The sequence below is a fragment of the Pteropus alecto genome, unplaced genomic scaffold (assembly GCF_000325575.1).
Source record: "Pteropus alecto unplaced genomic scaffold, ASM32557v1 scaffold206, whole genome shotgun sequence".
NCBI classification, from domain to species: Eukaryota; Metazoa; Chordata; class Mammalia; order Chiroptera; family Pteropodidae; genus Pteropus; species Pteropus alecto.
In genome coordinates, this window is record NW_006438906.1 from 3,118,238 (window position 1) to 3,134,677 (window position 16,440).

Here is a 16,440-nt window from a genome sequence, read left to right on the forward strand (position 1 = left end):
TAAAAAGGCCGAACAAATAAGCCACAATAGGTACTTGTACTTTATCTAGTTCTGTTTTTAAACAAAGGTTTAATTGACCTACTTAATATTTTTTTTCTTCTTTCCTCAGATTCTTTTACTGATGTTGATGCAGATTTCCATGCTAGGGTGCCAGTGGTGGTATGCAAAGAAAAGCAAAGGTCTGTTTTTTTAAGCTACTTATATATTAAATATCAACTTGCCAAAGCACATGTATTTCACTAAATCTTAATGTCCAACTTCTAGAATGATAAATTCTTTATGTGGTTAATTTCACACACTTACTAGCATTCTTCCTATCCTTTTGGTAATTGATGCAAAAGAAAACAGTATTTTAATAAAAGAATAAAAGTATTTAAAAGGAAAAAATATAGGAAGAAAGCATTTTGACCCATTTCAACTTGGTAAAAAACAACTTTATCAAATAGTTACTTGCTCTAATCACCTTTATAAATTGTCATCCTTAGCATTTTTAGCAGTGCTAAATAATAAATAAATAATAAATAAAGACTTCACTCATTTATCTCTTCCTCTATCTGGAAGTATTACCATCAACACTATATATGGGTGGTTTATAGGCTGTAATGATTCTTCCATCTTGGGCAGATTCTTTCGTCTCTTGGGAAAACTCTTTTACAAACAATTACAGTATTTTCCTTATTTTCATTTCCTTAAAATAGTTTTAGTATATGAAAACAAAGTTTTAGTTTAAAAAAATAAAATTTACTTAGAAAATAGCTTTTGTATCTTTTAAATCCAGTTTCTTAAATGACCCATAAAGATTTCGTGAGTTTTTTTACTTTATTTTCATTTTTAAGATATTTATTATCAATATAAAATTAGTTATTGTTGGCATAAAATGTACTTGATACCTATGTAACATTTTTTTATCTTTGTCTTTTTCCTTCTTACCTTTACCCATACCCTCAACAGTGGTCTTCTTTGTAAAGTGAGTGCAGGAAATGAAAATGCTTGTCTGACAACAAATCATTTAACTTCCCTTGGAAAACTAGAATCAAAGCTGGTTCCTTTGGTGATTGCATTTAGGTACTGGGCAAAGGTAGGTTTTGAGTTCCTTAAATGCATGAATACATTCTGTGTATGATGTATAAACAATGTGCTTTGATTTTTACTTGGTTAATCTTAAACATTTGGATACATATTTATAGACATCAAGAGAGTAGGCATCTGAGTATTGGAACAAATTTTAAGGTGCACCAAAAGGGAAATTTAGTGTTTATTTTTCACTTAAACAGTATTGCCCAAAAGATCAAAATGATTTATAGTGCTTATTAAAAATAAGATTTGTGGGTCAAATCCTAGAAGATATGGCCGAAGAATTTACATTTTAACTAGTTTCCTGAGGTGATTCTTAGGCACAAGAAAGTTTGAGATAAAGCTCCATTTCCAATAATATACTCAGAGACTCCAAAACTGAAAGCTGCAGTCTGGTCTTCCATTTCCATAACATAACTATAGCATCCTAATTGAAATGCTCTATGAAATGTTTATTAGAGCATTTAACATTGCCCCGAAATGTAAGATCCCATTGTGATTATAAAATTGAGATTCTGCGTAGGTGCTTAATGGAGAAAAACCAAAGCTTTACTAATTTAGATATAACAGTAACAATACATAGTTCCCGTTGCTTGAGTTCAGGATGAACAGAAAATGAGTGCCCCACTCTCATCTGGGGGAATTGATAGTTACAATATTCCATTCTTTGAAAGCTTCTTCCTGCTTTATCACTAAGTAGGCCATGCTTATTAGTTGTTTCTGTTACCGCTAATGAATTTGCCCATATTCTATCCCCTAATTACCTATTTGGTCAAAGGATGCATTTTCAAGGCAGGTTAGGCTGAAGGGCCCATTAAACTGAGCAAAGCCAGTTGGAATCAAATCATCATTTTGACTTTATTAATGAGTGCTTTACCCAAGTGAATGGATATACAATGGATGTCAAAATATAAAACAAATATTTTAGGGCCTTTCATGAGTAAGTTTGGTTAACAAGATTAAAAATTTGAAATTGAAGCTGTTAAAATCACAATATGTGGTTGCTCCAAAAACATTAAGGAAATTTTACATTTTGTCACTGCTGTGTTCTATTTGAAGAGTAAATCATATAATACAAGGAAATGAAGTTACAGATTTTAGACCAAATTACGTAAATGACGAAGTTGGTACAAAAGAATGCTTGTCCTCTTTTCTCTTGTTTGTAGCTTTGCAGTATAGATCGTCCTGAAGAAGGAGGTTTGCCACCTTATGTGTTTGCCCTGATGACCGTTTTCTTTCTTCAACAAAGGAAAGAACCCCTTCTGCCTGTTTATCTAGGATCATGGGTATGAAAGTTTTTTGCTTATTGATCTATTATTTTATTACAGGGCCACAATCCCTTATGCATAATTTCAAAATCTAAAAACCTAACCAGAGCGGACATGAATTTATTGATCCTACTAGTGTGGGTATTCATACCTTTCATTGCCACAATATTAATGTATTTGTTTACAAGATGCTGCCCTGTGTTTTTCTAAATTGAAAAAAAGAACTCAGTTTGCAAAACACATATGATCCTGAGGACTTCAGACAGAGAATGTGTACCTGTATTAAATTTGTCATTTGGTACACACTTTCTTTGGGTACAGTTTATAATTCGATACTTGAATTTACTGTTATCACCACATAGACTGTAGGAAGCATTTGGTTCACTAAAACTTTCTGTTCCTAGTCTTATATAAAGTTCTTTTCTTCCCCATTCCCAGCGAAATGAAAGAAAATACATGTTGAGTTTTGGAGGTTGCTACCTATACCACAAGACACAGAACTTAGTCAAGTCTTGAATAATACTTTGGTATTGTCTTTAAAATGAATTTGACCTCAGTATTATGACCACTCTTTCTTTCCAGATAAAGTTCAGGTGATTTGTTCATATAATAAGATTTAAGAATAAGCCATCTCATAGTGAAAATGATGTTACTCTTATCCTCTTGGATACCTCACTTTTAATCCCTGGGTGTTTTAGCTTATAAAATCATATGTGTACACTTATTTTATAGAAAGTCTATTTGGTGATAAGAGAACTTTGGCCCGTTGGGTATTTTAACTACCTTTCTTTTAACTATGTGCAAGATTCTCATTACTTAGCATGTTAACTGGGTAACAGCAAAAAAATATTATAGGGAATTTTTTCTTAATACTTAATAAATTGAGAATTAAGCAGCACCTTTATGTGCCAAGCCCTAGGAATAAAGACTAAAGCAGGATAAAGCCCCTTACAAACTGTCCTGGAATAAGAGATTGCAGTCTGCTGTGTGTCTCAGTTGCCTAAAGGGAGCTCTCTTTGTGTTTGTGGTATTGAAATAAAAGAATTGAGGGCCTTAAGAAGGTATCTCTGTTAGACTGCTTTCCCAGGAGAAAGAGTGAGAGAACAGTCAAGCATTAATTGGTAACACTTTCTGTCAGACCCAAGTAGAAGTCTGTGACAGTCTGAATGACTTTCCCGATGAAACAATTTCCAGTTTCTTCCAATTAAGCAATGAATTAAGCAGTTCATTGGGGGAAAGGAAAGTCTTTTCAACAGTTGATGCTGGAAAACCAGATATCCATAAGGAAAAAAGTGGACATCAAACTTTTGTATTACAACATACCCCCAAATTAACTCAAAATGAATCAAAGACATTAATGTAATAGTTAAAATTATTAAACTCCCAGAGGAAAGCCTAGGAGAAAAATCTTTACAGCCTGGGTATAGACAAGACTTTCTTAGGTAGAACACTAAAAGCACAAACCATATCAGTAGAGAAAAATATTGATAAACTCTTCTAGAACTTTTATTCTTCAAAAACCATCAGGAAATCAAAACTGTAAGCCACAGAATTGAAAAAAATATATTGAATACATATATGTAATGAACAGTCACTGCAACTCGTGTTTTCTGGAGTGTTTTCTGTAGGAGAATGGTTGATTATTTCAGCTAGCAAATTTTTACTGAGCATTTTACTTGCGTCGGGCACTATTCTAGATACTAAAGTTAGGAGCAGTGAACAAAACAACATTCTCATCCTCGAGTTTGTATATCTAATGCGGTGAGAAAGATAAATTAGTACATATCCAGTGGCGGTAAATCCTCTGAGGAAAAATAAACCAGGGAAAGAAGGACAGAAAGTGAATGGAGAGGAGCTGTGAGAGCCCAGGCTGCAGACCAGTACCAGTCCGTGGCCTGTTAAGAACCGGCCACACAGGAGATGAGTGGTAGGTGAACAGGGGAAGCTTCATCTGTGTTTGCAGCCGCTCCCCATCACCACCTCAGCTCCACCTCAGATCATCAGGCATTAGATTCTCAGAGGAACACTGGTCCCTGGTGCCAAAAAAGTTGGGGACTGCTGGTTGAGAGGAAAAGATACTTGAGCAGGTCCCGAATGCAGTGAGGGAGAATGGGCTGATTGTTTGTGGCGGGTAGCGGGGTGGAGGGAGTGGTTCCAGGTAGAGGGAGTAGCAGATGTTAGCTCTGAGCCAGGAAGATAGAGAAGATGGGTCAGAGAAGTAGCAAAAGACTAGATTACATGGGCCTTCTCTAGGCCCTGGAAAGGACTGTGAATTTCATCCTGAGTAAGAAGGAAACCATCATAATCAGGGGAGTGACATGATATCTTTTGTTTTAGAAGGATTACTCTGCTAAACCCAAGAAGCAGTCCATTTGATAGGAAAATATATTTGAGAAATGATACCACATTCATACCTCACCACACAACTCATTATATACATTAACCTTTTTAATGGGTGTGATAAGTCCCATTGTACAATAAAGAAACCTGTTTAGGTTTTTTCCACATTTTTTAGACCTTTTGAGCTCAGACTAATTTTTAGCCATTTGCTTCTCAACAGTATCAGTAGAAATAATTTCTTATGTTTACTGAGCTTTTACTACATGCCATATCCTATACCTGAATCCTTTATGTCCGTTATTTCATGTCACAACTATTCCATGAAGGAGGTTTTAGTGTTATCCCTTTTTACAAAAACCTAAGGCCTAAAGAAAGTAAGTACCTTACTGAAGGTCTCAGCTAGTACTTGAGGGTGCTGAGATGATCATCCCCGGCAGTTTTACTACAGGACCCATGGCCTTAGGCCTCGGCTGTGTTGCCTTCTATTAGACTATTTACTAATGAGTTGTATCACAAAAATCACCATTTCTTTTGCAAATCAAAGCTTTTTTTCATAAACAATAACTTTTATATTTTCAATGAACTAAAGTATCTTTTCATTTCAAGATTAATATGTTCTGACTGGTATAAAATGGTTTCTACTTTATAATAATGTATGTCTAATTTTTCTTAGATTGAAGGATTCTCACTAAACAAACTGGGCAACTTCAACCTTAAAGACATTGAGAAAGACATTGTGGTCTGGGAATACACTGATAATGCTGCAGCAGGTGCAGACACAGCAAAAGAGGAGGCACCGAAAGACATACCTGTTAAAAGGGGACAGGTCTGTTCCCTCTCATTTCTAATTTTACTGTCTAATTTCAATTCAGTTATCAATTGTAGAGTTTATGAGTTAATGAGTTCTCCTTTTTCCTCAACTATCTTAACTGTTTCATGGATGTTTTATTTTCTGGTCTGTTCAGTCCTTTGAATAGTAATGAGAAAGGGTAAAATTCAGATCATTAGATGCACAGTTATTTATGTCGTTCTTCTGTGTACAGGGTCCTGTGAAAGAAACAGAATTCAAAGATAAATCCCTCTGTCCTCAAAGAGCATAGGTCTTAGATGGTATTATGAGGTTTAAATATATGAAAAGCTAACCTCAAATTACTAAAATAACAATAAGTATACGGTTTAATGAACTTGTCCCCATTCATACCATTAGAGGTAGGCCAGGGAATTTATGCACTAGGAAGGAATTGCCATTTGAATTTCAAACAAAAATTCTGAGCAGTGTAATTATATTAGTAATAAGAATAGGATTCTGCCCCGAATTGGTCAATGGTCCCTGCTCCCACAATTTTCTTTATAACCCTTTGGAGTGAAATGACAGTAACATCCACAAAATACTTCTGAGACCAGGATTTTAATCCCAGCTCTACACAAATAAGTCATGTCACTCTTCTAGTTTGTGCCTAAAATGAGAAGATAGTGTCGAATCACAGGTTTTCCAGTGTGTTTTCTAGAATCCTTGAAGGTAGAAGAGGGAGGTGGTGTGGTACCTCTCTACCCCTACTGCCACCAGAACAGCACCACTTTTGTCTGTTTTCTATTTCGAGTTCCAGTAATGGATAAGAGCACAGGCTGTAGCAGAGCACAGGCTACTGCCAATATGTGAATTTGTATCCCAGCTCTCCCACTTCCTAGCTTATGTATCCTTTGGCAAGTGACTTAATCTTTCTGTGCCCCAGTTTCCTCACCTATAAATGGGGGATGATATTGGTACCCTCTCATAGGGTCATTGATTTATAGAATGCTTAACTCAGTGCCGAAAAAGAAAGTGTTCTCTACTTTAAAAAAACAGAAACAATAACCAAAAAAACAGCTGAAGTGCCACTAGTCTAGATAGGTCAAAGGTCTCTAAAGTCCCATGTTATGGTATTATCAAGTCCTTTCAGTGAGATGCTTAAAATCTCTTAGTAATGTTTGAATATGGCTTATGGATAAAGAGGTGAAATTAAATAGGCTTTCAATTTCTGGGGGTTTCTTTGTGTCCTAAACAATAGCATTTGGGACCTAGACAACTTGCATTTCAATCAGTTCTGCTTTGTAAATCCACCCAATGACTTTGTCTTATCTGACAGAACCTTTGTGGTTGAGATGTAGTGATTAATACAACACCATACCATTTGTTTTGAGGCTCGATATAATATAAAGTGCAATTGGAAACAAATTTGTATGTCTTAAAAGAAAAAGCTATTGCTGTAAGTCCAATTAATCATGCCACTTCTGAAATTCAGTGAGATCTAGACACTGTTGAAAATGCATGGTATGGTGAAAGAGCATTGTACTGGGATGGGAGACCTTATTCTCCTGCCACTGGCAAGCAGTGGGACCTTTGACAAGTCACGTAAACTCTTTGAGCTTCAATTCTTCTCTTGTAATATATGGCATTTGAACTAGATTACCTCTTAAGAGCATCTTACAGTTGTGACATTATGTTTCAATGATAAATGGATTTCTTGTACTTAAAAGATAATACCTAAGTGAAAAAAAAAAAAAACAGAGCAACCGAGTCTGCTAGATGCTTTCCCTTGTTTCTGATTTAATCCTCATAACTATCCTGTGTTATAGGTGGTATCATCCCTACTCTGCAGATAATGATAGCGACCATTTTTTGAACATGTGTACCAGGCACTGTGCTAAGCTCTTTACAGACACTCTCTCACTCAGTCCTCCCAACAACCCTCTGAGGTGGGTACTTTGATCCCCATTATTCAGATGAGGAAACTGAGGCTTAGACAGCTTATATACCTTGACCAGGATCATACACAGCTAGTACATGGTAGAGTTGGATTTCAGACCTAAGTGTATCCCATTCCAAAGCCAGTTCTCTTAGCCATTGTATTATACTGCCAACTGAGAATGAAGAAGCTAAGTTACAGCAGTTTAGAATTATGAATGGCAGAATTAGTATTGGACCCGTTTTGGTTTTTTTTTTCTATTCTAAGTCCTATGGACTTTCTAATATATTACATCACAGTATGTTCCAACTTGTCAAGAGTCTGTGAATGTAAAACTAATATTAATTTCTGATAATCAAGAATTATTTGACTTTCTAATCACTAGCCAATTCAGTGAGCTAGTGCAGCTTCTCAGAGCAAATGAATATTTTTCCTTTTGCTTTGCCTTTAGCTGCCTGCCACCCATTTGTGTAACTGTGTAAAGGCGCCCTCCAGTGGCATAAACAGGGAGAACTCAGTGCTGAGAATAGAAGCCAATGCACAGTTCTCTCCACCTGTCATTAAGATGTCAAAATTAGGAGTGCTGCCTGGTTACATATAACTGCTTGTCTATTCCTATAATGACTAGATTTAAAAGTACTCTTATCCCAGGAGTGCAGTGAAGGGATGTTATTTTCCCACTAGCAAAATAGAACCTCGAATGTGATTTATATAAATAGATTGTCAAATTTGTATCTTTGCAAAGGTTTTTTAGATTTTTAAAAATTTGATGCTTGAATGAGCTCTAATTTTTCAGATTATGCTGACATCTGAAATAACCTGTTTTCTCTTTGTTATTAATAGGTATCATTAATATTTGATTTAAAACACCAGCCTTCAGTACCAGTTGGGCAGCTCTGGGTGGAATTGCTTCGATTCTATGCTTTAGAATTTAATTTGGCCGATTTAGTGATAAGTATCCGAGTCAAAGAATTGATATCTCGTGAATCAAAGGATTGGCCCAAAAAGCGCATTGCCATTGAAGGTATCTCAAAATGTTTATCTTTAATTCCTTTTTTTTTAAGGTACCAGTCTAACAGCATGATTTTTATTTCATTCCCTTTTCAGCTCCTACATGTAAGGTAGGCCTAACCCCAAAAGTAAATAAATAGTTAGAATCTTGCATGTGTTACAGTCACATGGGTCATTCCAGGGAACCAAACTGTTCGTTTTGGGTTTTTAAAGTACAGCATTGAAACATCTTAATTACTTAAGCAACTAAAATAATGGCTGGCTGAGTCCTTGTTTTCTTAGTAAGTTGCTTAACTTAACCCTTAAAAAGTTTTCTCCTGTGATGTGTGAGTCCCCATTTCCTCTTTTACTATTCCCATTTCTGGATTTTTAGATTTAGTCCTTTCATGGATTGTTGTTGATGTTGTTTAGATTTACAAAGGTTGAGGAAAATACTTCTTCTCATGAAAAATAACACTTGGTTGGATTCCTCACCGTAGAAAGGGTAGTTAGTTTTAGAATATCTGCAATAACATTTAGAACTTATTCATAAAAAGCACTCTTTCTAGGGAAGGCTCATGTAACAAACCACTGTATAAAAGACACACTGATGTGCCTCATAGACATCATTAAATGGACTAGCTCTTCTCATCTTTTCAAAGTCAGAAGGTTGAAACTCCACTAGAAATCTTAATTCTCCTCCTTCAAATAATTTAAAGAACCTCCTAAATGGAATTCTCTTATTTTTGCTTGATTTTTTTTTTCAAGCTTTATATTGCATAAGAGGGTTTTTTTTTTTTTTTTTTTTGCATTTTGCATTTTGCATAAATTCTGTGTGCAGTCTTGGGGATCTCACATTTTTAAACCCTCCCCTGCAGTTTCTCTGGCTCAGCTCTTCTGGCCAATTGCCTAACCTGCTGGAGTTCTAGGGGAGGAGAAAAGATTGAGAGAAGTGGTGTCTCCTCCTGGTGCCTCCCTCTCGCCCCTGAATTCAGTCCAGCCAGTTCAGTGATGGGGCTTTCCAGGGCAGAAGAGTGGAGGTAAGCTCTACAAACCACAGGGCCTGGCTGAGTGGGGAGGCAGAGCACTCAGCAGAGCCTGGCGGGAAGCCCTCACTTCCCCAGGGCACATGAGCCACATTGGTGACATCTTTCTTACCTCCACAGTCACAGAACAAAATAGGGAAGGGGTACTGGTTCTGAACAGAATGGGTTCTCCTCATAGAGCAGACATTTAAGAAAACATTTCTTTTTGTTCTTAAACTGTGTCTTCTTACTCTGTACTCCCAATTTTTTAAAAGCATATATAAGATACGTACTAATTTTGCGGTCTATTTGTTGTCTTATTAATAGCAGGCTACTTTTTAAAACTTGAAATACAAGTGAATGCAGTAGTGGTTTTTTTTTTTCGTTGCAGATCCCTACTCTGTTAAAAGGAATGTGGCAAGGACCTTAAATAATCAACCCGTGTTTGAATATATACTTCATTGTTTAAGGACAACGTATAAATATTTTGCTCTCCCACACAGAATTACAAAATCCAGCCTTCCAAAGCCTCTGGGTACTGTTACTTGTATTTCGGAACATTCTAAAGAAGTAGCAAAGCATGACCCAGATGTACAAGCAAAAAATGATAAACTCAAAAACTCAGTTTCGGCTCAAGATCCTGGTGCTGCCATCTCAGCTGCAAACACCTGCAAGGTACAGCCACTTACTCTTAAAGAGACTGCTGAAAGCTTTGGAAGCCCACCAATGGAGGAAACAGGAAACACACATGGGAGGAAACTGGAAAACTCAGACTGTATCAAGGCAGAGGTCAGTTGTGACGATCTTGAGAATGGTAAAGTACACCATCAAGAAACAGGGAGTAAAATTGAGAAAGAAAAAATTGGAGGGGAGGGCAAGCATCCTTTGACTACTGATGATCAAGACTTAAGCAGTAGCAAATGTGGAGAGCTTGTTGTCTCCGGTAGCACACAAAATACTGAGACAGACAGCAGTTTGGATTTAGAAGGCTTCCAAAATCCTGCAGCTAGAGAATGTGATGGATTTTCTACTTTAGATAACAAGGCTGTTGTTGATGTTGAAAGCTTAGAAGGTACTGATGAACTAGAAGAAACTCTAAGTCACTTTGCCCCCTCAAGACAGGGCCAGACATCAGGAGTCATTCACTCTGATGAAGAAGATGAGGACGAGGACCCTGGGCTTTCTGTTACTCGAAGGGAAGACGAGGATGACATTGATAATGCAGATGAGTTAGACAACGCCTGCACTGCATCAGGGGATGAGGGTGCCCTGTCTGAAGAGGATGAGGAAGTAGGGGCGTCTGCAGAGTATGAAGACTTGAAAGAATGTGGAAAAGATGTGGATGGAACTCTACTAATGGAACTTAATAAAATCAGTCTTAAGGAAGAAAATGTATGTGAGAAAAATTTAACTGTGGGTTCATCTGATTTTTTCTATGAATTTAGTAAACTCATCTTCACCAAAGGCAAGGTAGGTAATCAATGCCCCTCCTAGACATAGAACTGGGAGACCTAAAACAGTCGTAAAGCGTGTGATTTCAATTGCATGGGCTAGAACAGGGCTTTCCCCCGTTTTGGTAGTGTTTAACGAGTTGTTCTTTCACTCTAATACAACCACTTGGTCCACTTTCCTCCTTAGACTCATGAGAATTTGCATAGTAGAAAGGGAATGCTGTTGGTAAGGAAAATAACTGCCTTTTCCTCCTGACTATGTCATCAGGGCGCCCCCATCTTGGATAGTTTTGCCATGGCTGCACATTATATTTTCATTCCTTTGGAAAGTGAAGAGTTGATTGTACTTTTAAAAAAAGGTTTATGTCCCCTTTTTGGCAAATAACGTTTATCTTACATCTCGTTTTACTTTACCATCTTCCTGCAGTCTCCTACTGTAGTGTGCAGTTTATGCAAAAGAGAGGGTCATCTAAAGAAAGATTGTCCTGAAGACTTCAAAAGAATTCAGCTGGAACCTTTGCCACCATTAACACCCAAGTTTTCAAATATTCTAGATCAAGTTTGCATCCAGTGTTATAGTAAGTTATTAACATTTCTTTTAATTTGTTGAAATATTACATTTAAGTTTTCTCGAGTCATCTGAATCACTAACCTGTTAGCTCCATTATAGGGACTAAGTCTCTTCCATTCTCCATTGTATCCAGTGTTCCTTGGATACTGTTCCATTTGGGACGTGCAGTAAATAATAGTTAAAGAAAGACAGGGAGGGAGGATCTTTTAAGTCTTAAGATTAGAGTACTGTCATTTCTCAACTGGTGTTTCTTGAAATGTTTTTCTAGGTACAGTTAGTATTTCAGGAAAAGTATTCCACAAGTCAAGTAGGGAATAATTCTCCCTACTGCTCCACCTCCCTTAGATATTCACAGAGCATAATAACATAGTAAAGCCTGAGAAATGTTATGGTAAAGAATTGTTTAAACTCTTTAATCCAACATTTTCAAAATTTGAGCATAGAATAGTTTCAGTTAACCCAATTTAATAGCCTACTGAACGGCCCTTTAAGAAGCATCAGTTTTGGGAAGCATTGATATACAGAAGTTTAAAGTTTTACAAAGAAAAATCATGTAAAGGAGAGGCATGCAACTGCTTTAGAGTGGAAGAACTTGAGACATCACATTGCTACATTTTAATGTGTCCGTCTATGCTAGAAGACACTTGTTCTTAACCAGTGATTTATTTTTTAAACCTTTTTGGAAGTTGTAAGCTATGAAAGGGTTCTTCCTAGAAAAAAATATATATGCACATGCTCTCAAACTTTTATAGTCAAACCTTGAGAGAGTTTCCTGAAGGCTGCCCTTATAGAGTCCTGGGTCTCTGTGAAAGCCAGTACCAAAACCCTTGTTCAGATTAGTTTCCATTTCAGAAGCACTTCTTGGTGTTAGAATCTTTTTTTTTCTTTTTAAGGCATCCTCTTTATTGCTTATGGCTGTCTAATGAAAAGACACAAAATTTGAGGTTTTTTTCCTTGAACCTATTAGGTTTTACTTTATTAAAATTTAGTTTTTCAGAGAATGTGAACAATCTTTGTTTCTGAATGTTTCTATTTTAAACAGAGGATTTTTCTCCAACTATTATAGAAGATCAGGCTCGCGAACATATTCGGCAGAACCTAGAAAATTTCATAAGACAGGAGTTTCCAGGTAAATAATTTTTTACCTTTAAGTAAAGAAAGGTAGTGTGACTTTCCTTCAGAATGTGTACTTGTGTTACAAACATGTTATTTTTGAGAAAAAGGTGATCTTGCAGAGATGGGGACAGGCCTTCGGTTTTGTGATATACCTAGGATGGATCGTCTTTGGTCTGCCCAGTCCTTGTTTGCCAACTGAGAAGACAGCTGCAGTGTATGATTTCTCTTAGCAGATTCACAAGTGAATTTCATTTAGTATTAGAATCAAAGTTCATGCCTCTAAAATGTGAATTTATTTAGAAAATAGTAAGCTCACAATATTAAGTATGTTGAGGTGATCCACATTTTTCTTGAAGTATCCTTACATTTCAGAATAAAGTGGCACCTGGTATTCTTTCATGCCATATATGTTTTTATTTGAAGTAAATTTTGAGAAAAGGTAACAAATGATTGGTTAATAAGAATATAATAATAATGAGATTAATATAGGATAGTTAACTGGGCATTTGGATTCATAAGAGGGCCGTTTTAATCTGAAAATTAAATATACTCAGGTAATTAGTTATTATTTTTCATATATCCCTAACAGGAACTAAATTGAGCTTGTTTGGCTCCTCCAAAAATGGATTTGGGTTCAAACAGAGTGACCTTGACGTCTGTATGACAATTAATGGACTTGAAACTGCTGAGGTACCGTGACCACATAAACTTCCATTTGCTATGGCAGTGTGATTTGACAACCTTGACTGACAGTACAGCTGGGTATTTTCCAAATTTATCAGGGCATATCATATGGAGTATGCTATTTGGCACAATCTAGGTGGACAAATACAGTAACAAATTTAGAGGTGAATGTGAGGAGTAGAAAGCCTTGTGCTTTCAACTTGTAGTACAAAGTAGATGTGAAAGTGACACCTGGAAATTCTAAAAAAGCTAAACCATGCTCTCCAATTGTCCCATTAACGTGGCCACTAGGCCGACTTAGATGCATACACCTACATAAGTTTCTCTGAAAAGTTTGTTAGCTGCAGGCAATGAGATAATAGTGATGAGTGCTAACTAAACTTATAGTCCAGAGACTTAAATTGAAGACAGACTTGTTTCATCAGTCCTAACATATGTGATTTTTGGTTGATAATCTATAAAATGAAAATAATAATTCTGGTCCTCTCGCCTCAGGAGATTGATACACACATCAGTTTGGATCGTGTATGTGAAGAGTCAATAAACAATGGCCCACAGGCTAAATTTAGTGCACTGCCTGTTTTGTAAATACAGTTTTATTAGAACACAGTCACACCCCTTCATTTATGTATTGTCCACTGCCACTTTCTCTCTAAAACTGCATTATTCAGTAGTAGTTATAGACTATGTAGCCCACAAAGCAGAAAAGGTGTCCAGCCCTAATGACTATGAAGGCATTTATAAAATATAAAATACTGGGGAAAGGTATAGCTGAGAAGTACTGAACCCCTACTCTTTAAAAATTTTTAACAGTCCAAATGCTGTATATCCAAAGGAGTAATGGTGCTATTGCTCAAGATATTTTTATGCCTTTTATTAGTTTCAAGTCTTTGTCTTTTGACAATGTTTCTAATTTGGGAAAATAACCAAAAATCATCTAGCCTGACTTCACTGAATAAAGTGGATAAGCAAAATTGGGTCCAATATATAGAATGATCTTATTGTGTATCATCAAGATTGAATTTTTTCATGACTTATAAACTGGTTTTGAAGGCATTTCTACAGTAAAATTTCAGATATAGTCTAGGATGTATATATCCATCAAAAACACTTATATTGAAAAAGATCAACCCAAATATTTTTAAATATGATCTATTTGAAATATTTTATTCACATTAGCTGTACGACTTTTGTATATTGTATTTTTGGCTAGTACTGTGGAGAAATAGTCTGAACTTAGTCACTCTCCACAGCAGTTCATCAGCTCTTAATTAAACTGTAACGAAAGTCTACCCAGAAGGAATTAGGGCACAGACGCTCTATCTTATTTATTCTGGTATATAAGATACTTTTTAGTGACATACTTACCTAGAGGGCAAAAATAGAGATCCTTACTGGTTCAGAGACTTTTCTGGGGGCTCTAATTTCAGCCTTTGTTGAGCCTCCAAAGGCAATTAGTAAGCAGAGTGTATGGGAGGGGGTTATATCCTTAGGAGATTTTCCTATGAATACCAATTAATGCTTGCCAAAAAGGGAAAAATGTGTATAGAATGAGTTGAAATTAATTTTATTATTTCTGAAGGTAATGGAAACTATTTATAACCAGGTTAGGAACCTGTCTTCCATTTTTGATTTAGTAGTTTGTGCTTTTTTTGTTGCAGGGATTAGACTGTGTAAGAACTATCGAAGAATTGGCAAGAGTCCTCAAAAAACATTCAGGTAACTCTATACACTTTTCCTTAAAATATTTTTGTCTTGTTATTAGTGTTTTGTTTTTCATACTTAGAATTTACAAATGCCAATGAAATAGTGGTTTATTTATAACATATTTGTGATATTTGTGTATTTTTAATAATAGTAAGTATTAAATAACTTCTGAGGAGAGAGTGCAAAATTATTGCATAGAGGAGGTTCATGGAAGAGATGGGCTTGTTCTGATCTCAGCTAATGATGGATATGATTTGAAAAGGATAGGAAGACAAGTCATTCTTAAGAGTGAGTAGATATGAACATGAGAATTACTGTAGTATATTTTGGAGGACAATAAGAAGATTGGTACATGTAGAAAGCAGTTTCAAATGGGAACGATTAGGAGATAAGGTAAAGTCTATAGATATTTAGAAGCCACTGAGGTTTCTTCAGGAGAAGAGGAACCCAATAAAAGAAAAACTTAAGCTTTTTAGGCAGCTAGTATAGTCTTTTAGGGAAGGTCTAATTTAAGTAATAGGGCAGAAAGACCTTAACCAAGTGCCAGTGGTCTGAAAAGGAAAAGGATATAAGAGATTCCAAAGGGAAATTTTCTAGATTTGGTAACTACAAGTAGGAAATAAGGATTCAGACTAAAGTCGAGGTGTTTGAAAAATGGGACTGTTTGCAGAAAACACCAGTGTGAGAGTAGTTTGCCATGAATATAGAATCTTTGTGAGTTAACAGTCCAACAAGAAATTAGAAGTAATGGAGTTGTCAATCAGTATTGAAAAACAAAAGAAAAGTTTTGCATTGAAAGTCTTGAAGAAAGAGAAATAGACCAAGAATAAAACAATTCCAGAGGATCATTTGAAGAGTTGAAGACTAAGCTTTAATTTCTATGTGTAGAAATTAAGGAAAGACACTAAACAAGGAACCATTGGAATGATGAAATAAGGAATGTGATGATGTGCTGTGAATAAATCCTAGTGGATGACCTTATAAGTGTCATAATGGTTAACACTGTCAAGTTCTAGAATGAGAGGTAGGTAGAGAAAAAGGCTATCTAATTTAGAGGCAGTATAGCAAAGGAGTTGACAGGGGTGCTAGAATCAGACTTTCTGGTTTTAAATCTTGGCTTAGCCACTTGCTGGCTGTGTGATCCCAGAAAGTCATTCAACCTCTTGAGCACTCAGTTCCCCATCTGTAAAGTGACAATAGCAGATTCATTTTTCTGGGTCTGTTTCCTCAACTATTAGGTGAGGGTGAATAGTCTTAGGAAGTCATGTTTGTAAAGAATTTTAAGTACTCGGGAAATAGTAGCCCTTAAAATTACAGCCCTCCTTCTCCATTTCTCCAACCCATTCAATTATAGATGCTCTCAAACATGTCTTGCTGCTTCTCTTCATTCCCGTGCCACCGTGACAGTTCATGCGCAGATCATTTTTCATAATAGTTACCTTGCCTCTATTCCAGGTGCCTCCAGTCCATCCACTGCTGGGGTATTGT

General features: G+C 36.2%; 1 protein-coding gene across 6 annotated transcripts in view; it reads left to right on the forward strand.

Annotated features, from left to right (window-relative positions):
- The window catches only part of TUT7 (terminal uridylyl transferase 7), a 50,117-nt gene that overhangs the window by 12,153 nt on the left and 21,524 nt on the right, over positions 1-16,440 (forward strand). For 5 of the 6 annotated variants that reach the window (XM_006916076.3, XM_025049694.1, XM_025049696.1 and 2 more), the window contains 10 exons: positions 110-179; positions 952-1,078; positions 2,241-2,360; positions 5,356-5,508; positions 8,252-8,432; positions 9,815-10,893; positions 11,302-11,452; positions 12,488-12,574; positions 13,151-13,251; positions 14,907-14,964. In XM_006916076.3, the coding sequence (XP_006916138.1) occupies positions 110-179; positions 952-1,078; positions 2,241-2,360; positions 5,356-5,508; positions 8,252-8,432; positions 9,815-10,893; positions 11,302-11,452; positions 12,488-12,574; positions 13,151-13,251; positions 14,907-14,964 (2,127 nt within the window). The remainder of the gene's footprint in view (positions 1-109; positions 180-951; positions 1,079-2,240; positions 2,361-5,355; positions 5,509-8,251; positions 8,433-9,814; positions 10,894-11,301; positions 11,453-12,487; positions 12,575-13,150; positions 13,252-14,906; positions 14,965-16,440) is intronic. The other variant, XM_025049698.1, reaches the window with a different exon arrangement.